At 36.6% G+C, this 21,460-nt stretch overlaps 1 protein-coding gene across 6 annotated transcripts in view; it reads right to left on the bottom strand.

Annotated features, from left to right (window-relative positions):
• The window catches only part of ATP2C1 (ATPase secretory pathway Ca2+ transporting 1), a 177,215-nt gene that overhangs the window by 20,182 nt on the left and 135,573 nt on the right, over positions 1-21,460 (bottom strand). For all 6 annotated transcript variants that reach the window (XM_040480172.1, XM_040480174.1, XM_040480173.1 and 3 more), the window contains 9 exons: positions 20,227-20,383; positions 17,160-17,330; positions 15,484-15,581; positions 6,164-6,214; positions 5,066-5,232; positions 3,630-3,698; positions 2,882-2,998; positions 1,901-2,048; positions 1,267-1,362 (listed from right to left, as the gene is read on the bottom strand). In XM_040480172.1, the coding sequence (XP_040336106.1) occupies positions 1,267-1,362; positions 1,901-2,048; positions 2,882-2,998; positions 3,630-3,698; positions 5,066-5,232; positions 6,164-6,214; positions 15,484-15,581; positions 17,160-17,330; positions 20,227-20,383 (1,074 nt within the window). The remainder of the gene's footprint in view (positions 1-1,266; positions 1,363-1,900; positions 2,049-2,881; positions 2,999-3,629; positions 3,699-5,065; positions 5,233-6,163; positions 6,215-15,483; positions 15,582-17,159; positions 17,331-20,226; positions 20,384-21,460) is intronic.

Here is a 21,460-nt window from a genome sequence, read left to right as displayed (position 1 = left end):
AACAATTATGCTCAAAAGTACTACTAGGTTCTAGCCCATAGCCCATTATTTTCTATCAAAACACTTCAATCAAGAAAAGGCAATCACATCTTAACATACAACATGGGAAGAGGGGCCCCTGGGTGGTTCAGTCGGTTAAGCATCTGACCTCGGATCAGGTCATGATCGCCCAGTTTGTGGGTTCGAGCCCCGCATCAGGCTCTGTGCTGACAGCTCAGAGACTGGAGCCTACTTTGGATTCTGTGTCTCCCTCTCTCTGCCCCTCCCCCGTGTGTGTGTGTGCACGGTCTCTCTTTCTCAAAAATAAAATAAACATTAAAAAAATTTTTTAAATGGGGGCACCTGGGTGGCTCAGTCGGTTGAGCGTTTGACTTCAGATCAGGTCATGATCTCACAGTTTGTGGGTTCGAGCCCCGCATCAGGCTCCGTGCTGACCACGGACAGCTCAGAGCCCGAGGCCTGCTTCAGATTCTGTGTCTCCTTCTCTCTCTGCCCCTCCCCTGCTCACACTTTGTCTCACTGTTTCTCAAAAATAAATAAATGTAAAAAAAATTTTTTTTAATTAAAATTAAAAAAAGATACAACATGGGAAGAAAATCAAATTTAAAATGTCCTAAGCTCTGACACACTGACAGAAGTAATGGGAAAACATTAATATACACAAAATTGTTCTTGTACTTCTAATAACAATTTCTTCTAAAATGAGACTAATACCAGGGTGTCTGGATGGCTCAGTCGGCTAAGCATCTGACTTTGGCTCAGGTCATGATCTTACAGCTAGCTCATGGTTCAAGTCCCGAGGGCTCTGTGCTGACTGTTCAGAGCCCGGAGCCTGCTTAGGATTCTGTCTCCCTCTCTCTCTGCCCCTCCTCCACTCACACTTTGTCTTTCTCTCTCTGTCCCAAAAATAAACATTAAAAACATTTTTTAAATGAGACTAATGCCATCTTAACAGAACCCATGAGTTTTGTCTAATACTCTCAGATATGTTAACTCGAACCTATCGTAAAACTACAGATAATAAGAGAATACAAAGAAGAAACACCAAGTGCTGACACCTATGATTTTCTTGGATCTTCTGGTCAAAGTTAAGGCTATCATCATCTCAAATGCCCCATCCCCATAATGACATGTTTGTGGGTAGACGTATCTGTATCTGGGGCTGTAATCTGTGGTGACAAAATCAGCTAAAACCCCACAATCCTTGCCTACTTACAATTAGTATTCTACCAATTCAATCAGCCAGCTAAGATCACCTAAGCTTACCTGGGATCTGGAACTTAGTGCATTGAACATATCGAAAAATACAAAGCACGTGAACGTCATTGTTGTGTCTCGAGGTGTTATCACATTGTCTCGTAGCTGTCACGAGGAAAAAGAATGATTTTCAGTGGGTGAATTTAATGGACAAATACTGCATGCTTGTAAAAGGTTAATATTTTCTTTGCTTTAACATGAAAGAGCTGTAGTCTAAGATATAAAACATATAAGCTGGCTATACTTCCTATATGCCATTTAAGAAAGTCACTAAGGAATAGCTGTAATTTAAATAAAGTAAAAAGTCTTCTCACAAACCACGTATTGGATATTAAAACAACTTTCTTTCTTGATGTAATAAAATAGCAGTAAGGACTCAGATTTTCTAGTTTCTCCCCAAATTTTAATATATTAATTTTTATTGTACTGGTATGTCTCTGCAGATTTAAACTAGTCTAATAAATGAATAAGCAATTCTATTAACCCATAAAGCCTGAAATCAAACTATTTTTAAATGTTTTTGTTATCATGTTTTCCAAAGAGCTCTCTTAACTTTCCAGGCTTCTATGTAAAACACCAAAAAAAGTGAATCCTATCATACAGAATGCATATTATTAAGGCAGAGCTTATCAAGTAACTATACCTCCCGCCAGAAGACAAACAAAGTCCCACAAACAATGATTATAGATGAAACAAGTATTTTAAGTATCAGGTTTTTGGTCAATATGCTGTCCTTCCAGTTTCGTGGAGGTTTACGAATGACATCTTTATCCACTGGTTCTACTCCAAGGCTTCAAAACAAATAGAAAAGTGAATTACTTCAAAGTTTTAGGTTTTGATTTGTTATTTTCATAATCCCATTAACCTCAATTATCCAGGAAATGAAATGTTTTCTTATGGAAACAAAATGTTGACCATAAAAACCTTGGCTATAATTACTCAAAAATAACCATGGATTTTATCACTCTTCCTTCTTTTACTCTTGTTTATTTGGCATAGTTTGATGGGAGACTGATGGTCAAATTTCAAAAAAAATTGCCCAACTTCATTTACATATAAATTTACTTATTTCAAATATGGCCTGAAATACTAAGCTACCACGTAAACCCTGAAATACCTTTTCAGGCAAGGAGATTTTAAGTAGGATGACTTATTGTAATGGCTGCTGACATGCATCAGTCAATTATTCTTTCTGCTGGGAAGCAGCATCTAAGGCCCCATTACAGAAGAAAATACTTACATGCTTAAGTCTCAATACTTTCCCAAAGTCTCTAAAATTGACAAAAGAACCCAGGTAGTAACACTAAACTCAGGACTTCTCCATTACATCCCATTCTTAGAGACAAAAGCTTTCTTCCTGAGAACAGGAACTGTACCTATATACCCTGATCTGTTCTCAACTTAAGAATGGGCATCTAACACAGTGCAAAAGCTCGGTCCATGACATGTCAACAAACACCCAAAGAGAGTAAATGATATATGCACACATCACACAATGTATAACAAACGTGTTGCTGCATGATAGATTTCCAATCCTATCCATGAATAAAATATTAAAACTTAATCATCAGGATATCACACCTTCCTTGTCTTTCTACTAGCTCATGCATAAAAAAACTCTTACCTCTGAGCTGGAGGTCCATCCATAATTATATTGATCCACAAGATCTGCATGGCATTGAGAGGATTAGGAAAGTTCATTAATGTAGCCAATGAGATTAAAGTTAATGCTGCTATACTCCTGTTGAAAAAAAGTAATTGAAAAAAATCTGTCAGCATAGTATACTTCCTACTACTTTTATAGCACTTCCTTAGCATTTGAAAATCTCATTTTACTACTGTGCTTTTAAAGGAAGTCTGTATATCCAATTACCCTATGCTTCATTTGGGTGTGAATATTCTGAAGCTAAAGTTAAACTTTATAATCCACAGCATTTAAATAAAGGATTTCAAGATGTTTAGATAATAACAAATAGAGGAAGATTTTAAACACGGAGTTCAGAATAGCTGTTACTACAGTATAGTTAACAGTTTCAACAATATTTTGGCAACTATTTTTTGACTACAGAAAAGCCCTTCTACTTTTGGAAAAAGATACCAAGGAAACACACTAAGATTTGACACTGCTTCCTTGGTTATTTCTGGAGCTAGTAAATAAACCACAAAGGTTTATACATTTTGATGATGACTTAGACATCATCTCTTTATCTTGCCATTTTTAATTTTAGGATAGAATTAATTTTCATTTTGGAAAAGTTACATATGAACAACACTCAGAAATAGCCAAAAAGCTTCTAAGCATTCTGCTTGAATTCTACTTGTCACATAATTTATCTATAAGACCCATGGTGACAAACTTCTTATAAACTTACGTGCTCAGTTGGAATCTAACAAAATTTTTAATGTTATTATAAATCCCTTTACCCTCTTCAATTGCAGACCTGAAAGTTAAAAAAAAAAATAAGTGATAATTATCATACAAAAATAAAGATATATCTACTCTAAAACACCATAGACCTACTTTTGAAAACAAGTTTCCAACTGATGTAACACATCCATCATTAAAAAAGAGTCTGTTATTTTCTTCACATATTAAGATTAGAAACAAATATGGAAACATTATTCTGGTAAAGAATTAAAGTCACATCTGTGAAGCTCCACCTGAACTAATTTCATTATACAATATTAAAATTCTTATTCTTAAAGATATTTCAACATTACAATCATAACACTGTCTTTTTACACAACGGACAATACTACACATTTATAACACTAAAGTAATGAGCTTCTTTACCCCTTCAATTTTATTTTTCTTAAAGGTAAAGACATACGCATGGTAAGGAATTAAATTAATGTATGTCAGGAATTAAATGGCAATAAAATATATTAGAAATCTAGCACATAATCTACTATTGTTCCTACATACAATTAGAAATTCTGCTTTAGCAGAATTATATAAAGAATACGGTTTACAAAGATTCATTTAAATTCTCATTTGGTTAAATCTAGGAAAATACATGTTTTTTAAACAACTTCCCCTTCCTTTCAAGATTTTTATACAAGTCTCAGAATGCAAAGAAAAAAAACCCTATATCCCTATAAAAGCGTGGTAATTCAGAGCTCCCACATGCTCCACTTCAGGCCTCGATGGGTTAATGAAGTACTCTGGACATATAATTAGCATGTGTCACTGAACTGAGGAGGACTCAGGTTATCTAACAGGTGATTATCAAGTAACAAGAGTCAGGGGACCCCCACATGAACATTGTGCAACTGACATTACCAGGTATAACATAAGAATCTTAAATCAATTAGAAACCATGGCTGAAGGAGACAACGCTATTTAAAACATAATCACTTGTATCACTGACAACAGGGACAATTACAGACAGAAGGCAATAGGTATGGATAGAGATTTGATTATTTTAATACTTATTGTAAAGCCACACATATGCATATTTCGAACAGACTGAATTTAAGTAGAATAAAGGCTCCATTAAGGTTTACTGCCGTGCCACTACACTGGTGGCCAGAAAAATGTGACATCTGGCTGGCACTCAATAAATATTTCTTAAATGAGTGACTCTGCCATTTATTATATCCTTTTCATTCCATACAAATAATTTTCTTCGAAACTATACACTAGGCCATAAATAAGATTAATTAATCCTAGTAAAATAGTTCATCCACTGTGCACATATTTAAACAGTGACTATACTAATTCTTTTCCAGTTGAACTGTCTGGAGATGGGTACAGAAAAAGATGGGAAAAGATTCTCTGATGTGCATTCACTGAAACAAAACTTACATTATGGTTTGGAAATCATCATCCACAAGGATCATGTCTGCTGCCTCTTTGCAAACGTCTGTGCCAGTCTGACCCATTGCAACTCCAATGTCTGCAGCCTTCAGAGCAACTGCATCGTTGACTCCATCTCCTGTCATGGCTACAACTGAGCCGTTCTTCTGTAGAGACTGGAGGGGGGGGGGGGGGGAATTCTGATAAAAATGTTGCTTCCACAAAGATAAAGGGATAAATAACTCCTATTTTACTCATATAATAAAGACTGGAAACAAGACAGACCACCAATTTTTCAACAACCTTCAATATATGGAGGTGTTAAGATAAAGTTTAGAAAAAGTTTTTATTAATAGTCTCATGTGTGAGAACCATGTCTAAAGTCTGATCTAGAGTTAATTATACAGTGGCTCTCAGGGGCAATTTTGCCTTGTAGGGGACATTTGGCAATGTCTGGAGATATTTTTTACTATCATGACTGGATGCTACTAGCATCTAGAGGGTAGGGGCCAGGGATGCTGCTAAACATCCTACGAGGTACAGGACAGGCCCTCACAACAAAGAATCCAGCCCAAAATGTCAATAGTATGAAGGCTGAGAAATAGTATGAAGGCTGAGAAACTAATGCAATGAAGGGCTATTGTGATTAAGAACTTAAGCCCTTTAACTAATGGATACTACGTCAGTTGCTTTGTATATATTTACTGATTAATATAAATAACCATAAGTTTCAAAATATTATTCCCTCATAATATCTCCTTTTCTTGCTCTATTTATTCAGTTTCTAAGCAATTACTGCTAATTACACTGGGATGATTTGGCTATGGACTCCTGTCAGAACATACGACTACAATGTCAATGGTTTAAAGAAGGTTGTACTCGCAGATATTTCATTCAAGGTTTCTTCTACATCTTCCTTTGCTAACTACATTCTCTATTAATGCTTCAATTTCAAGCTCTAAAAAAAAAATAATAATCACCTCTTTTGCTTCACAATACCTTTTACTTTAATGTTCGATCAACATTCCTAGTAATGCAATCATAATGAAAGACAAGAAGTAGCATTTTGGAGATAGCGATAAAACAATTGGATTTTTGGAGACCCACCTTAATAATTTTCATCTTGTGCCTGGGACTAGCTCTGTAAAATACCGCAACCTGTAAAAACACAGGATACACTAAAAATCTTCGATGTTAAGAAATATCAGAATAACTCATGCATTTATGACCCAGATTTTTAAAAATTATCTATTTAAAGTATATTTACTTTGCCACAGAGATCAAGCTTAAGCAATAGGTCGTATCTGTTAAGACACTCATTTGACATGATCATTTCAAACTTTACCAACAGTAGCACCGGAAATACACAATCTAAACAAGTTATCCAATTTAACCCATTATGTTTAAAGTCTGAAGAGAAACAGCCTTATTCTTGAAATGTTTCAGAGACAGAGAAGGAAGAATTCACCTCCATATGTTTCTTCATTACACTGGCCAACAACAAAAATGGCCTTTTCCCTTCGTTCTGTCTTCAGGAAGGATAAAGAACAACTGCCTTTTTTGCTGTTGTTGTGGTTTTGTTATTGTTGTTGTTTATAAAGTGTCAAGTGTCGGGGAGCCTGGGTGGCTCAGTTGGTTAAGCATCTGACTTCGGCTCAGGTCATGATCTCACGGTTCATGAGATTCAAGCCCCGCATCGAGCTCTGTGCTGACAGCTCAGAGCCTGGAGCCTGGTTTGGATTCTGGGTCTCCCTCTCTCTCTCTGCCCCTCCTCTGGTCATGCTCTGCCTCTCTCTCTCAAAAAATAAACACTAAAAAAGTAATAAAAAATAAAGTGTCAAGTATCTGCTCATTCTCCCTCTTCATTTTAATTCTTTAGGTTCTCCTACACTATATTTCCAACAGTTTATATGATCTTATCCCTCCAAACCATGCATTTAATTCCCTTTTCTGATGCCATCTCCTGGTCTCCTCAAACCCCTTCACTGTGCCCCAAAGGCAGACATCAACAACATCCCCTGTATCCTCCACTTTTGCACATTGCTCTAACCTAATTTTGCACACAGCAAAGCCATCCCTACGGTCCTCTCAAAAAGTACCACCAGGAGAGCCTAGACAGGGGTAGGTGTCTTTCACTGCCCCTTTTTTACTCATAAAACCTCAGTTTTGAAGGTCACAGGATACTATACTTCCTACTAACTGCAGTCATTCACTGCTCCAGGTCACTCCCCCATGTTTCACAAAATGTTTTTCAGATTTTTTTTTTTTAATGAATACAATGTTGTATTAGTTTCACATGTACAACACAGTGATTCACAATTCTATACGTTACACAATGCTCACCATAAGAGTAGTTACCATCTACCACTACACATTATTATAACACTACGGACTATGTTCCTTACACCGTACTTCTCATCCCTGTGACTTAATGAACTTCTGCTTCACTGTCACTCTTTCCAACAACACTCTTTCCAACACTTAAGTCACGGCGATTTTAATAACTACATAATATACCATTCTTCTCCCTACTGTCCTAGAGGATTAGTTCATACTAAGTTTTCTCTCCTCATACTTCCAATTTATCACCATCTCCAACCCTAGGCTCCGTTGACAACTTTGCTTCCCACTTCAAAGAAAACAGAATGAGGAAAAGAACTTCCGTAATTCCCACCATCCAATATCTGTATCCAAGCACTATCCTTTCCTTCTCTCCTTTTATTATAGATGAACTAAATATGCTCCTAGCACACGGGTCAAATATTCTACCTTCTGACCTATTTAAAGATCATTGCTCCAGAAATTCTATCCTCTCTTGCATCAAAATCTTTTCCTCACTGATGCATCGTTATCATCAGTATACAAACATTTGATTATTTCTTCCATTTAAATAAAAACAAAACCAAAAAGTTCCCTTCTTGTTTGGGGCACTACCCTACATTTTCCTCCTTCTTTATAGCAAAACTCCTCTGTACTTGCCATCTCCCATTTCCCCTCTTCTCATGCTCTCCTGACTCCATCCCAGTTGTGCCGCTGCCCCCACCACTGCGCTTAAACCCCTGCTGAAGACTATTAAAGACGACCTGCTTTGCTCACACCAATGGTCATTTCTTTTCTGACTTACGCTCTCAGCAGCACGCTAACATAGCCGGTAATTCCCTCCTCCTGAGGTACTTTCTGCTCTTGGCTTCCATGATCACCCTATAGTCTCCTGGTCTTCCTCCTACCTTTCTGGCTGCCCCTCTTTTGCAGGCTCCTCCGGACATCCCTGAAGTCTGAATCTTGGAATATTTCAGGACTCAGTTCTTAGATTCCTCTCTACAAAAGGTCTAAGAATCTCCACCTGTCCCTAGGTGATCTCATCCAGCCTTAGAAATTTAGATTTTATTTTTATGCATTTTTGTCTTCAGCCCCAGTATCTCTTCTAAAATCCAGACCAGTGAAATTAATCTACCCACCTATTCCAAAGTTCCTTTTGGATGTCTCATCTAAGACTTAAAAATACCACAAACTGAACCCCTGTTATTTCCCAAAATACATGTCCTTCATATCCTCTGCTAATGGCAAGTATATCCTCCTAGTCGCTCCGGCTCAATTCCTCCTCTTCTCTCACATGCCACAAGCAGTTTAACAGCAAATCCTATTGGCTCCATCTTCAAATAAATCCAAACTTCAACCTCCTTACTCTAAACCCATTGCCAATACTCTGGGCCAATATATGAACTGATTTTTCATTTCTGCCCTTGTCCCCTGCAGTCTCTTCTCAATGAAGTGACCACAGTGAAACTGCTAAAACAGAAGCCAGATCACATCTGTCTTCTGCTCAAAACCCTCCAATGACTTCCTATCTTCCTCAGAATGAAAGCCAAAGCCCATTACTACCTACCCCTTCCTCCTCATTTGTCTTTTTTCACCTAAACTACACCTACTCGGCCTCCACCCTGTTCCTTAAACACACCAGGCACACTCGCCTCAAGGTCTTTGCACGTGTGTTCCCTCGTCTGGAGCGCTTTTTCCTCAGATATTACATGGGCTGCTCCTTTGTCAAGCAGTTTCTCGGTAATAAGGTCTTTCCTAGTCATGTTATCTAAAAATTTCAATTTACCTCTTCAATCTTTCCTCTCTCTACTCCCTGCTTTTGTTGGTGCTCCTTAGCACTTATCTGACACAATGTATATATTTACTTATCTTAGACTATAAGCTCCCTGAAGGCAGTCCTCTATAAATACATATAAAATGAATAAATCACTGAATTTAGTACCATCAAATAGACTGTACCCAGTTTCTCTCCCAATTTTAATAAAGGTCTAAAACAAACGAGGATTATTTTCTTAGGCAAAAGACTCAATCTAACTGTAACATCACATTACTACTTATGCCTAGGGCCTTTAGATACCATGAATCACATAAATCCTATTTAGAGAATATATTTCCTTTTTAAAAAGCTCAAAATCCTTTGGACTCTTTAGTATGTCATTAAAAAGGACTAAAGGACATCTGTATTGAAAGTATATTGCTACCTTCTGAGTGACAATTCAATATTACTGCAGAAATTAATCATATAGCACACAGCATTGAAATACAGGAGTATTTAGCAAAGACTGCAGATTTTCCAGAATATTTAAACCAAAGGCTAATTACCACCACTCAGGTTGAACAGAGTAAAATTTTGCCTTTGTTACACTCACTGCACGTCATCTGAACCATCGCAAATCATGCCATTATATCACTGACAATGGAGCAACAAGGACATGCCAGCTGTTGGACTGAAAGCATAGTTCTTCTGTACACTAACAAGTTACTTGACGTGCAGCCGGTATACCTACGACCTGATATAAGATTTTAGTATTTCAAAGGTTTGATGGCAACTCAAAAATAAGAGCAGCAGTTTCGAGACCAAGCAGATTTTAATGAAAACTCAGTTGGTGCTTTGCATGTGGTACAGAGTAAAATTTGTTCTTAAAGCACCAGAAGAGCAGATCAATCTTTTAGGTGACTAAAAGCACTAAATTTAGTGACTCAAAATTATGGCCTAAAGAAATAAGATTTAAAACAAAACAATATGGAAAGGACTAGAGACTGAGCTACATCACAGTATCACAGAGCTAAGATTAGACTTGGGGGTAACTGAATTTCCTCTATTCATAATCTTTTCACCTTCATATCCGTTTCTCTACTTGACAACAAAAAAAGAATATACGGATTAAAGATAAAGCACACAATAAAATCATGTACCTTGGAAGCAAGAGGGAAAAAGATAGGCTGAGGACAGGATGGTAAAAGGACAGTGGAAAAGAAATAGAACTTTGAAAAGGAGCAGGTTTAGGGAATAATTTTTTCCCTTCTCATTGGTCCTTCTTTACCGTGTCATATTTGTGGTTAGCACTCACAGGTTTTTTTTTTTTTTTTAATGTTTATTTATTTATTTGAGAGCGAGCGAGCAGGGGAGGGGCAGAGAGAGGAGAGAGAGAAGGAATCAAAGAATCCCAAGCAGGCTCCACGTTCAGCACAGAGCCCAATGCAGGGCTCAAACTCACAACCGTGAGGTCATGATCTGAGCAGAAATCAAGAGTTGGATGCTTAACCAGCTGAGCCACCCAGGCACCCCATTACTCACAGTTCTCTTGATCAACATTAATAGACAAGGGTGCTAGGAAAAGGAAGTTAAGAAGAATACAGGAAAATACTAAAGGAGAAATTAATGAAAAATATTCCTGGAATTAAAATAACCTGCTGAAGTTTCCCCAATCTTCCAGGAAAGATATAAAGATACCAGATGCATTGAAGAAAAGAAAAAAAACAAAAACAAAAAACAGGTGACTGAAATAAAATATTTACAACCTACCAAAAACCAAATAGCACACAGATTGGGGATTCTATTACAGGAATTTGATTAATAGTTTTGGTAGTAATACAAATGAAGGTACTGCTATTAAAAAGAACAAAAGAGGATGTCCACTTCTATTGATGGGAAATATAGGACACACTACAAGAAATCATACACAAAAAACATTGAGAACTCCTAGATGGACTTTCTAAATAATTAAACAAAATTAGTTTCCATGCTACTCTTTTGTTGGCTCTAGGTTAAAAGGACAGAGTAATGTTAGAAATGAAATATGAGACTGAATTATGGAAAGAGGAAGCTAAAAAACATTTTAGTAAGGAAAAGAATTAATATGATTTAGTACATGTGGGGAAATCTCAGTAAGCTGGCAATTTAGAAGTTTTTTGCTTTTAACACTAATAAAAGAAAAGCCATTCAAACTGGTATGAAGTAAAAGCATTAGACCAAGTATATATGTTGGCTGTAAGAGAGTTCCATAAACGTAAGATGAAGTGGGGAAGAAAACAAGTTACAGGATAAGGGCAGTCCACCTAAGCTCAAAGAACTAAAACAATTCATTAATAGTATTTGCAGAAAAGATTTAGGTATTCAAAAGAAATACCTGGAAGGGAGCTCTGGTATTTATGGAATTCCTCCTTAGAATAGGACAAGGTGAAGCAATTCAGTAAGCTTCTCACAAAGCTTAGGTTTTATATTGTTTCAGTCTCTTTGGAATAGCATCAGGGTATCTGCCATAATTAATGCATAAAAACTGTTATCTGGAAAAGACGTAATTTGCCCAGGCTGATGGTGTAATTTGTAATTTGCAATTTGCCTCTTCCTTCTCTAAGTACCTTGAAGTTGGTTTCCAGAGTTCATTAGCATTTTTATCAGAGAGCCCAGAGAGTGAACCAAGAAAGCAAATAAAATGAAACTTCAAATCTGTCAATTTCACTACTTGTCACCATCTCTGGGAATAGGTTTGGAAGAAAAGGTTGAACAAAGGTCTAATGGGAAAATGTTTAATTAACTGCAGATTTCACATATATTGACTAATGTACACTCTGTCCCAATACCCCTAGGTAACCTAGTACAGAATTTATTCTTTCAGAAATAAATGTCAGGAAGAAACTATCACGAAAGGACGGACACACACACACACACACACACACACACACACACACACACACACACACACAAAGTCGTGTTCAAATATGGAAACAGCTTCCTCACTAAATGTAAAATAAAGCAAACACACACACTGCTCCCAGATGCTCTGAAAACAGCATTCATGAGTAACTAGAGCTTGAGCAAGAGAAAACAAATGAGTAAAGAGCGCATTTCAACTAGTTACTGTATCTAAAATCTAAGCACAAGTGAGGCTGATGGCCCAGGGACTTAATGCTACTGTAAGAAGCACAGTTTGTGGAAATATAAGCTAAACCTTTTCAGAGGACAATTCACCAATATGTGCTAAGCATTTTATAAATGTGTTGGTCATCAGTCCAATCTTTTCACATGAAGAAATTTATTCTACAGAAATAATCAGAGATAGGCACAAAGTCATGTACAATAATATTTAATGAATCAGTAAGCAACAGATGACAAAGTCAGAAGTCACACAGACCTGGACTCCCAGTCCCAATGCCACTGCTATCACTTATCAGCTCTGAGATTTCAGATTAGTATCCCAAATTCTCTGGGCCTCAGTTTCTTCATCTGTAAAAATGGGTCTGCCCATCTCTTATAAGATGGCTATTAGAAGTAAATATATAACGTATGTAATATATGAATTGCCTGGTACATGGTAAACGGTTGCTTACTCTTATTATCCTTGAAGCATTGTTTACAGTAACAACAAATGGAAGTTAAAATTTCAACACGAAAATGATTATATAACCATGTATTTGCTGTGTGTTTATACACACATAATATATCCAAGCAAAATACTGTGCACCCATTAAAAACATGTTTTATAATAACTTACGATTACAGAAATGCTGATGTTAAATGAAATGTTCATATTTATAACACTATTAAGTTCCAACCAGGTTTTATCAAAATACATTTTTTAAAAAACACATGGGTTGGGGCACCTGGGTGGCTTAGTCACTTAAAGCAGCCAACTTCAGCTCAGGTCATGATCTTGCGGTCTAGGAGTTCGAGTCTCATGTAGGGCTCCATGCTGACAGCTCACAGCCTGGAGCCTGCTTTGGATTCTGTGTCTCCCTCTCTCTGCCCCTCCCCTGCTTGCTCCCTATCTCTCTCTCTCTCTCTCAAAAATAAAAAACATTAAAAAAAAAAAAAAGACATGGGTTAACTTATTTTATTATTTTGGATGCTCTGCACAACCTTTGAGTATCTGGATTGTTTGCAGGTAGTTTCCATTCTAGCTCTTTTCTAGGTTTTCAGTTTTTCTACAATGAACATATACTACTAATGAACAAATTTTCTAATCAGAAAATTGTATTATAAAAAGCTTTAAGATGTGGAATTAACCTAAGAAAATTCAGTGTTCTAACTATGTAACTTGCAGTTTTGAGTGTAAAATAAGTGAAGAAGGTAGCACATTTTATTACTGTCAATGAATAAGTAGAATATGCCTAATAAAATAAATGTCAGATGATAAGCACTTATTTTAAAGGATACATAATTACATGTACATAAATAGGTTGAATAACAATGAGGACAAGAAATTCGAACTGTCAAGACCTTAGATGTAATAATGCTGCCTATCCCTTATGGGGAGCTTCCTACAGGACCTGTGTACCCACAAATCAGTCTTTGAAGTCCCCCGGAAAACATCCTAAGATAATAAAATAATCTTATACTTGATGGCTCTTAAGAAGTTGCCTGTGTAGAAGAGGAGATACTTTTCCTATAAACAATTTGTTAGAAAAGCATTACAATCAATGGTAAAAAAGGCATTTCAAAGAAAAAAAGCAGTCTTTTTTTCCAATTTATTTAAACTAAAAGAAAAAAAAAGAGTCTTTTCAACAGATGGTGCTAAATAATTGAACATCCATCTGCAAAAAACTGAACCTTAACCCATTTCTCACAATATACACAAAAATTCAAATTGGATCACAGACCTTAGTGTAAAACCTAAAAATGTAACACTTTTGGAAGAAAATATAGGTAAAAAAAAATCTTTGTGACACTGGGTTAAGCAGAGTATGCTTAGAGAAGACATCAAAATCATGATCCATAAAAGAAAAATAAATTAGACTTCATCAGAATTTGAAACCTCTGCTCTCTGAAAGACTGCTAAAAGAATAAAAAAATAGGCCACTAGGAAAAAATATTTCAAATCAAATATCTGGTAAAGGACTTGTGTATATATAACATATAAAGAACTCTCAAATTCAGTAAGAAAACAGACACAATTTTTAAAAAAATAGGCAGAGAAGACACTTCACTAAACAAGGTATCTAAATGGCAAATAAGCACATGGAAAGATACTCAACATCATTAATTGTGAGGGAAATGCAAATTAAAGCCACAAGAAGATACTACTATAAACCTATTAGGATGGGGTGTGGGGGAACTAACAATCCCATGCGCTAGGGAGGATGCAGAGCAATCAGAACTTGAAAACATTGCTATTGGGAACGTAAATAATAAAGCCACCTTAGAAAACAACTTGGCAGTTTCTTACAAGGTTAAGCATATACTAACCATGTGACCCAGCAACTACTCTTAGGTATTTATCCATGAGAAATGAAAATTTATTTTCATACAAAAATCTAAACACAAATGTTTATAGTAGCTTTATTAATAATCAACAAAACCTGGAAATAATACAAATGTCTTTAAACCGGGGAACAAGTAACATTCCCCCAAACGCTGGTATACTACTCAGCAATTAAAAGAACAAACTATTAATACTCACAACCAACATGGATAAATCTCAAAGCATTATGCTAAATAGAAGAAGAAATTCAAAGCCTCATACTATAGGATTCCATTTTTAGAGTATTGTGGGAAAGGCAAAACTATAGGGACAGCAAACAAAACAGCAGTTGCCAAGTGCTAAAAGTAGAGAGAGGAGTTGACTATAAAAAGGCACAAGCGAATTTGGGAATATAATGGAACTGTTCTATATCTTGATTGTGGCTGGTTGAAAGACTGCACGCATTTGCATTTGTCAAAACTTAGAACTGTACATTAAAAAGGGTAAAAAGGGTAAATTCTACTGTATGTAGATGATACCTCAATTTTTCAAAAAAGCATTAAATACTCATGCTACAATTAAATCAAAGGGGTAAGAAATACAAAGTAATGGTCTCTCTCCACTCTGTATTTTTTACATACAATACAACCACTTAACCTTCATAGCACCTTCCTCAGAGGAAAGTTGGTTCCTGCTAAAGTTAACAAATGTGTGCTGGTATTCATAATGATCATAAATAATAAATACTCTCAATACATCATAAATATTCTCAATGATAAGGCTGACTTCAGTGCTAAGATTTAATTTCAGGATGTGGTTCAATAAATTTGGTGGTCCTGTCTCCATTGTTCCCAAATAGTTTCATTAAGATAACAGTAGAAATGTTAACACTTAGAATAAGGTTTTTCCACCTAAAAGGTGGCCTACCTTTGGTACTATCTGTGAAAGCTGCTGGACATCCATTGCATCTATTTCTTCTCCTGAGACTGACTGGGAAGTTTTGGAATACAATCCCAGACGACTAGCTAAAGTAAAATGGGAGAGAAAACATAATTGAACAAATTAGTTTTGCTTGGGGCCCCAGGGGGCTCGGTTCAGCATCCGACTCTTGATTTTGGCTCAGGTCATGGTCCCAGGGCCATGGGTTCAAGCCCTTATCAGGCTCCATGCTGAGCATGGAGTTGGCTTGGGATTTTCTCTCTCTCCCTCTGCCCCTCTCACCGCCACCCCCCCCCCCACCTCCTGCTCACACTCTTGCGTTCTCTCTGTCTCTAAAACCAAAAACAAAACAAAAAATTAGTCTTGCTTGCTAGGCTACTCAACACAATGCTCACTTAATGTGATTTGTTATCCATTTTCTTTTTAAGTATAAAATGTCTGTATCAAGGGATCATAAGACAAATTACTAGTAAGGCAAACCTATATGAATTAGTAAAAAGTCTGGCGTTTACTGTTTGTTTTATTTTTGTTTATATTTAATAAAGAATTTTCACTATTTAAACTACTATACCTAAGAACTGAAACAAGGCCAATAACTTTTGCTTAGCAGCTCAATTTTTTTTTAATTTTTTAGTGTATTTATTTATTTTGAGAGAGAGAGAGAGAGAGAGAGAGAGAGAGAGAGAGAGAGAGAGAGAGAGAATCCCAAGGAAGCTCCACACTGTCTGTGCAGAGCCAGACGTGGGGCTCGAACTCATGAACTGTGAGAGTGAGATCATGACTGGAGCCAAAGTAAAGAGTCAGATGCTTAACGGACTGAGCCACTCAAGAGCCCTAGCAGCTCAATTTTAACATAGATCTGAATGCATTTTAAGTAAAGTATCCAAAGCCAGACAAAACAGTGGTGGATCTGTGATAATCATGTAGTATATGCAAGTGAAAATAAATGTTAAAAGGTTTTTCTAGGTATAACTTTCCCAACAATGTTATGTTTCTGGCGACATATTCTTCTTAGATAGCATAAAATATGAAACTCCTATTCCAGGCTCTCATCATATTATTAAAATCAGAATTAATGGACTTAGCAAGCTTAAATTTATCAGTATGAATTATAGTTTACAAACTCCAGAATATTAATTTTCAGTGTCCTTTTTTTCCTCTTATTACTTCTTAAGGTAATCTTAAATGGCATTCAAGCGACAAAAGCATATACATAGTGTAATAACAAATATTTATACAAGCTATTTTCTTTCAAATTAGGTCCAAGTCAAAGTCTGCTTTAAAAATTATCCTCAACCTGAAAGGGAAAACTAAATTTCGTTTCCTTTCATGTGCATAATCTAGTACTTTTATCCACAGCATAGTGGATTATGAGATTAAAAATAATAAACTATTCTTTTGTGAATAAAATACATGTGATTTCCTAACAGTTTAGCTATGTATTTTGAATTAACAGCATTACTTTTGAACCTAAAATAAATTTTTCCCACAATTTTATATAGAATATGAGCAAATAAGAGTCCACTTTAATTGCACAATGTCAATATTACGTGTACATGCTTCATAACTAATGGTTCACAAAGCTATGTGCACTGCAGTTAATTTCAGAAAAACTATTTTTAAAAAAAAACAAAAAAAACAAAAAGGCAACAGCCTCATTATACCAATTGCAACTGCAGTCTCCTGTGAGTCTCCAGTAATCATTTTTATTGACACTCCTGAGGCAATGAGTGTTGTGACAGCTTCTTTCACACCAGTTCTAGGAGGATCAATGATTCCCACCAGGCCAAGAAATGTCAGCTGTCCCAGTTCTGGACCAGAAGCTAAAGCTAGAACTGAGGAAATAAAAAAATTGAAAAAAGGAAATGTGAGTCGCATAGCATTACAATTTACTTGACAAAAGCTAGAGACAAATCACTTAAGACTGTAATCTCATAGTAGTTATTATATAATCATTAAATAACCAAATTATTACATGTTAAAACATTAATGGTTCTAGATAATGGGGTTGCTTTAAGCTATTAAAAATTAAAAGGAATCAGACTAAAGAATAAGTAGAGATGGCAAGTAAGAAGTGAAAAAGAATGTTTTTATAAAGTGACTCCATGTGGCTCCTCTAAATATCACCTATTAGATCTTTAGAAAATATAATTAGTTATTTGGAGAAACTATGGGTTTGCTGAGCTTTCAAAATAGTTTTAAACAGACACCTCAGAGGGGGGTTGCTACTAATGTATCTTCATCTTTCCATTTTATAGGTCTCCAGAACACTGAAGGTTTGGAAAGAAGACTTATTAATTAATTATACATAACATGTAACAATTTCATACATGACAAACCCTGGGAGGTTAATTTAATCTGTAAACTGACTGTAAAACCACTAATAACAGTAGTTTGATTTCTCTCACTCTTTTCATAACATTCACAGGTATGTCTTATTTGTAACTTTGGTTCTCTAAGAATATCTAAATAACACCACCATATCATTATTTGTGTCATCCCTGGACACTTAAGATACAACACAAACTACTATTCATTTCCAAATATCATTTAGCTTAGTCTCACAACTCTGGTAACTACCTTATGAGCCAAAGGGATGTGTCTCCATCTGGAATATTATTAGACTGATTAACTTACAGGAAAAAAACAAACAAACAAACACACACACACACACACACACACACACACACACACAAAAAGCACACCAACTGAACTTATGTATCTCCTGGGGAAACTGAAAAGTCATAACCATGATCATAAACATATCCATTCTTATTTAAGCAGAAGGTTCAAAGGATTAGATATATTTGGAAAACCAAGGTTAGAGGCAAATGACTTCTATTTTTCCGACGTCAGAGTCATACACCTAACTATGTAGATGTGTGCCCCAAAGGCTTTCACCCTGGAGACAATGAGCCTCCTGACAGTCCCTGGTGTTGGAACAGAGGCAGAAGACAACAGAAGGAGATAGTGAGTACCAATTCCTATGTCAGCAAACCCTAAGAAAGGGAGATCAGCTCCTGGCGCTCTCAGTAGAGGGGTGGTATTAGCCTAAAGGTTAATATCCTGTATTTATTTGTTTCCTCAGCACAAATGAAGATGCACTGCTGCTGTTCAGGACAAGGGTAGGTAGACTTTTTTCATGTGGAGGGTCCCCGACTAAAACATAAAAACAGAACAGACTCTGACCAAAATTAAGAACCACGTGTATTTAAGAAACTTAAATTTTGTAAGATGTAACCTAAGTATGTATCAGGTTAAATCTGAAGTCCTCCTATTCCCCTTATGTTAATTTCAGAAGGAGTAGAAAGCAGAGCTTAAGCACAGGAAAAGACATGAAGCAAGAGGCAAAAGACCAGAGTGTTTCCTAAAGCCCTGGGAGAGAGATTTTCTCGCTACCAACTCTGGTCTGTTTCACAATGTTACAACACCAAACCACACACACACACACACACACACACACACACACACACACACACACACACACACACACGAAACCTCTGAAACTTCTTTAGGGTCCCTAAATCCAAGCCAACTTTGGACCCTCTTGTTAAGAATAACAAAATTCTGCCTTCAAAGCCACAAGAATATCTTTCTAAACCTAGCTTATTTAAGAGCAGAAATCCTGTAGACCTATCCAAATGTTTTATACCCACAGAGAGCCCTTGCTTAAGTGAACCGTGAATAAGAGGAGTATCTTTTTACATTAAGTTGCTTTCTCCTCCCAGGATTGTACTTGACTTCTATTTTGTAAAAATAATAAGACTAAGGAGGCCAACTCTTCCAGTTTCCTTGAAAGAGACTACAAGCCAGAGGACTATCGAGAAGGTAAAAACCAGGTATGGCCTCAACCCCTGACTCTTCAATCCTACACATGCTGTCCCTAGGAGAAACGGCCTAATGTGTGTGTGTGGAGAGCAGACACTCTCTCCCCATCACTGTTCAGTCAGCAACACAGACATAAAGCAGAATGTGGGCACTTCTTTACCTGTCTGGTGAATGGCAAGGGAAGAAGGTCAGCAGAAGAGGAATAAGTAAACAATCACCAGAGTTTAAAGGACAAATCAGAGACTTAACATTTTAATATTTAGGGAATTATTTTAGATCTTGTAATAAATAAAACAGTTAAAATGATGAAACAAAGAAGGAGTAATATCACTTTCCCTTCCTCCATTTCTTTTCTCACAAGATAAGTTTGTCAAAAATAAAATTTCTATCACCTACTCAGAGACCACTGCACGTCTGTAAGAATTAGAAATTTCATATTTTGCTACATTCCCAACTTCCCAAGTTTTGGGCGCCAAATAGCCAACTAAAACATAAGACTTCAGAAAGGACAGTGTTCTATAAATAAACCCTGGAACAGAATGGGGCAGCTCAGATGTGAAGCACAAATTCATCTACAATTAAAAGAAGGTCTCACTGGGGTAGGGGTTTGGGAGGGATGGGTCAAATAGTTAAATGGGATTAAGAGGTACAAACTTTCATTTATAAAATAAAGTCATGAGGATGAAAATTACTGCATAGGGAATATAGTCAACAACACTGTAACAGTATTATATGGTGACAGATAGTAACCATACTTATTGTGGTGAGCATAGCACAATCTATATACACTTGTCAAATCAGTATGTTATACACATGAAACTAACATAACATTGTATGTCTGCCTCAATAAAATACAATAATAGTTACTTTTCCACCCTAAGGAACTATGTTAAATGGCCTTACCTCTGAGCCCTGCAGAGCCCATTCGTGCTTTCTCCTGTTGGTACAGATCTCTTTGTTGCTGGGTAAGTGCCAACATCTGCCCTTTGCTATAGTATGTAGTACAATACTTAATCACCTGTTCATAAGCACCTTTCATAAAACAAATCTCTGGTCCATCCTAAGAAGAAAAAACATTGCAACTAAATTCAAGTTAATGCCAACTTGTATATATCTGTCACTGGAGTCAACAATACATGGCATACATTTCTCATAATAACCAGGGCAGTTACTCAAATCTAAGGCTTTGAATGGCACTTCAACTCTGAAGATTAAAAGTTCATATGTGGAAGCTTTTTTTACCCTCGAGAGAAAACAGCATCTACTCCCCAACCACCCTCACCTCCACACACTGAAGGCAATGCTACCCTAAGCCCTGGATTAGCCACTCTGGGATTTGGGGAGGGCCTTACAACGTAACAAGAAAAGGAAAGAGATCTATCATCAGCCCACAAGCAGTGGCTCAGGCTTTCCATCAGCTGATATTATATGCACATTATGTATGTGATCCCATTTAATTCCCAAAGCTACCTTGTAATTATGGGTATTATCAGAACCTTTTACTTTTTACCTTAGCAAAGCATTATACAAAAGCTTACAATGAAAAACTACAGTCACCTGCCCAAATTTTCACACCTCTAGTCCTACTCTACTAGAACAAACCAATTTTAACTGTATTCCTTCCTACTTATCTCCATATTCTTAAATGCATTTACACTGCTACTTTTTTGCTGATCAATTTTATACATGGTCCACTGTGACAGGTGATAGTTTGGCCACCCTACTATCTATTCCTCCTCTCCCCATTGTTACAATGAAGTTAAAGCAAAAGTTGCCAGTATTCTGTGTACTTTAGGGTTTCCCAGCCACTAAGCAAAGGAAAATAACTAAGAACAGTTCACAAACATCCCACTTCTTGCAGGTACATGACAGGAATGTATTTCTCTGCCCTCGTCTCCCACTTTGAAGTCAGAGGTGACTTGCTTTGACCAATAAATATGAACAGCACTGAATCACTGGCAAATGCAAATAATGTGCTATTCCTCTGGCCCTGCTAGGACAGTGTATGCTCACACTGAGATGGAGCCTTCATCTGCCTTGGGTCCCCAAGTAACTACTGAGCAGATATTAGGAGGTAAGGAGGCAAGAAGAAGGTATGATGCAGTTTCCATTAACTCAAATATATTTCTTTTCTTAT

This window comes from Herpailurus yagouaroundi, unplaced genomic scaffold, assembly GCF_014898765.1.
Source record: "Herpailurus yagouaroundi ecotype Mexico unplaced genomic scaffold, PumYag 159, whole genome shotgun sequence".
Lineage (NCBI taxonomy): Eukaryota > Metazoa > Chordata > Mammalia > Carnivora > Felidae > Herpailurus > Herpailurus yagouaroundi.
The sequence above is the reverse complement of the archived record's forward strand: the minus strand, read 5'-3'. Positions and strand labels throughout refer to the sequence as shown.